We start from the raw sequence: 2,087 nt of genomic DNA, 5'->3' as shown, positions 1-2,087 counted from the left end.
TAATCATAATCATAATAGTAATAATAATAATAATCGTAATCGTAATAGTAATAATAATAATAATAACTGCATTTATATAGTGCATATCCACGCTGTACAGCATGTTCAATGTGCTTTACAGCTTCTTCTTTCCTATGAAACATCTATCTTCTTTATCTACCCTCCTCCTTTTTCGTGTTAGTTACTCTCTTGTAACACCTCTAACCTTCGGCACTTATATGACCATATTTGTGTTGCAAGTGCCGTTAAACACTTACTAAAACTAAAACACCACACCACACCAAAATTGTATAACAAATGCTGTAAAAATTCTTACACTCACACTCAAACTCAAACTCTGGTGTGGTTTGCTTCTTCTTTCCTATCGAACATCTATCGTCCTTATCTCTCCTTCTTTTTTTTGGTGTTTGTTACTCTCTTATAACACCTCTAATCTTCTGACGCTCATATGACCTTATGCAGTTGCGAGCGCCGTAAAACCTCTACTAAAACTAAACTAAACACTACCCCTCGCCATATCCAACCACACCACACCACACCATAATACACCACACCGCACTGCACTGCACCACACCACACCACATCCCACCCCACCACACCACACCACACCACACCACACCACACCACACCACAAATACACCCTTCGGCACTTATATGACCTTATTGTGTTGCAAGTGCTGTAAAACCCTTACTACAAAGAAAGGTCAATGTCCCCAGGAGGTGGAGATAGCCGACTGCATGCAGACCCTGTTCCGGGGCAACAGCTTGGCCTCTAAGATCATGGCCTACTGCTTCCGCTTCTACGGCCAGTGGTACCTGCGGGAGCTGCTCAACCCGCTGCTGCTGGGCATGTTTGAGATCGAGCGCTCGGAACATTACATCTCCTACGAGGTGGATCCAGCCAGGTAAGTGCGACGCGCCCCCCCACTGCTTTCTTGTCTTATCTATTTCCATTTAAAAAAAATGAAAACATCCGTGAAAATAGTTCCTAACAAAGAGTGAGCTAGCCCCCCGGGGCGGTGCCACTGACTGAAGTGTCTTAAGGCCATTCCCAAAGGGGGGACATTGCCATGTTCTGTAGCACAGGAGAATTGTTAATGGGCTGATTCATCAATGTCATGCTCATAACTGTGCAGGAATTGCAACAAGGAACTGCTGCTTTTTCTTTCCTCATCCTTACTATCGTCATTTTCCCACTACTTCTTTTGTGTGTGTTTGTCACACTCTTGTGACCCGCTATTTCTGGGGTGCCTTGAAAGTCAAACAGACTTTGTGCTGTTAAAGTTAGAAAGGTGAGCAGAGTAAGCCCGATTCCCTGTAGAGACTTCTCTTTGCCGCTCATATGACCCTATGCAGTTGCGAGTGCCGTAAAACCTCTACTAACACAAGATACTTCTCTGTTGACATCCACCCCTTGGAGCTCCTATAACCGTCTGCAGTTGGGAGCGCCATAAAACCTCTACTAAGTAAAATATATCTCTCTCCATTTCCATGTCCTCCCGCTCTTTTGTACGTCATTCTCTGTGACATATCACTCTCCATTTCCATGTCCTCCCACTCTTTTGTACGTCATTCTCTGTGACTCTCCTCCTGGTGCTGTGTGCTTTTCCCTTGGTCTCTTACCCTGTGGATTCCAAGTGGGTGGTTGGCAGGTGCTCTGGTGTGGTTTGTTTTTCTTTTTTGTGTTTGTTACTCTCTTGTAACACCTCTAATCTGTGTTTTATACTGTATTCTTATGTTTATTATGTGTGTGTGTGTTTCATTCCCAGACTGGAGCCCGGGGAGAACATTGACGAGAACAAGCAGAACTTGTTGAACATCACTCAGAAAGTCTTCAACGCCATCGTGGGATCCGCGCCACAGTAAGTTGCAGCACGGTTTTCTTCTTACACCTGATCTCCCACACACACACACACACACACTCTCACACACACCCACAGTCACATACACACACACACACACTTATCTACAGACCATTGCCATAGTCGTTGCTTTGGTTTTTCTGTCTCCCTCTCTTTTTCTCTTTATTTCTCTCTCTCTCTTTATTTCTCTCTCTCTCTCTCTCTCTCTCTCTCTCCTTCTCTCTA

The 2,087-nt window shown here is 44.4% G+C and overlaps 1 protein-coding gene across 1 annotated transcript in view; it reads left to right on the top strand.

The window, feature by feature from the left end:
- The first annotated feature begins 684 nt into the window (after positions 1-684).
- LOC101859982 (neurofibromin) overlaps positions 685-2,087 on the top strand; it is a 13,974-nt gene continuing 12,571 nt past the window's right edge. Inside the window, exons 1-2 of the mRNA XM_035972978.1 lie at positions 685-905; positions 1,770-1,862. Coding sequence (XP_035828871.1) covers positions 739-905; positions 1,770-1,862 — 260 coding nt within the window. The 5' untranslated portion in view covers positions 685-738. The remainder of the gene's footprint in view (positions 906-1,769; positions 1,863-2,087) is intronic.

Source organism: Aplysia californica, unplaced genomic scaffold, assembly GCF_000002075.1.
Source record: "Aplysia californica isolate F4 #8 unplaced genomic scaffold, AplCal3.0 scaffold00936, whole genome shotgun sequence".
NCBI classification, from domain to species: Eukaryota; Metazoa; Mollusca; class Gastropoda; order Aplysiida; family Aplysiidae; genus Aplysia; species Aplysia californica.
Note: the sequence above shows the minus strand (reverse complement) of the source record. Positions and strands in the feature narration are given on the sequence as shown.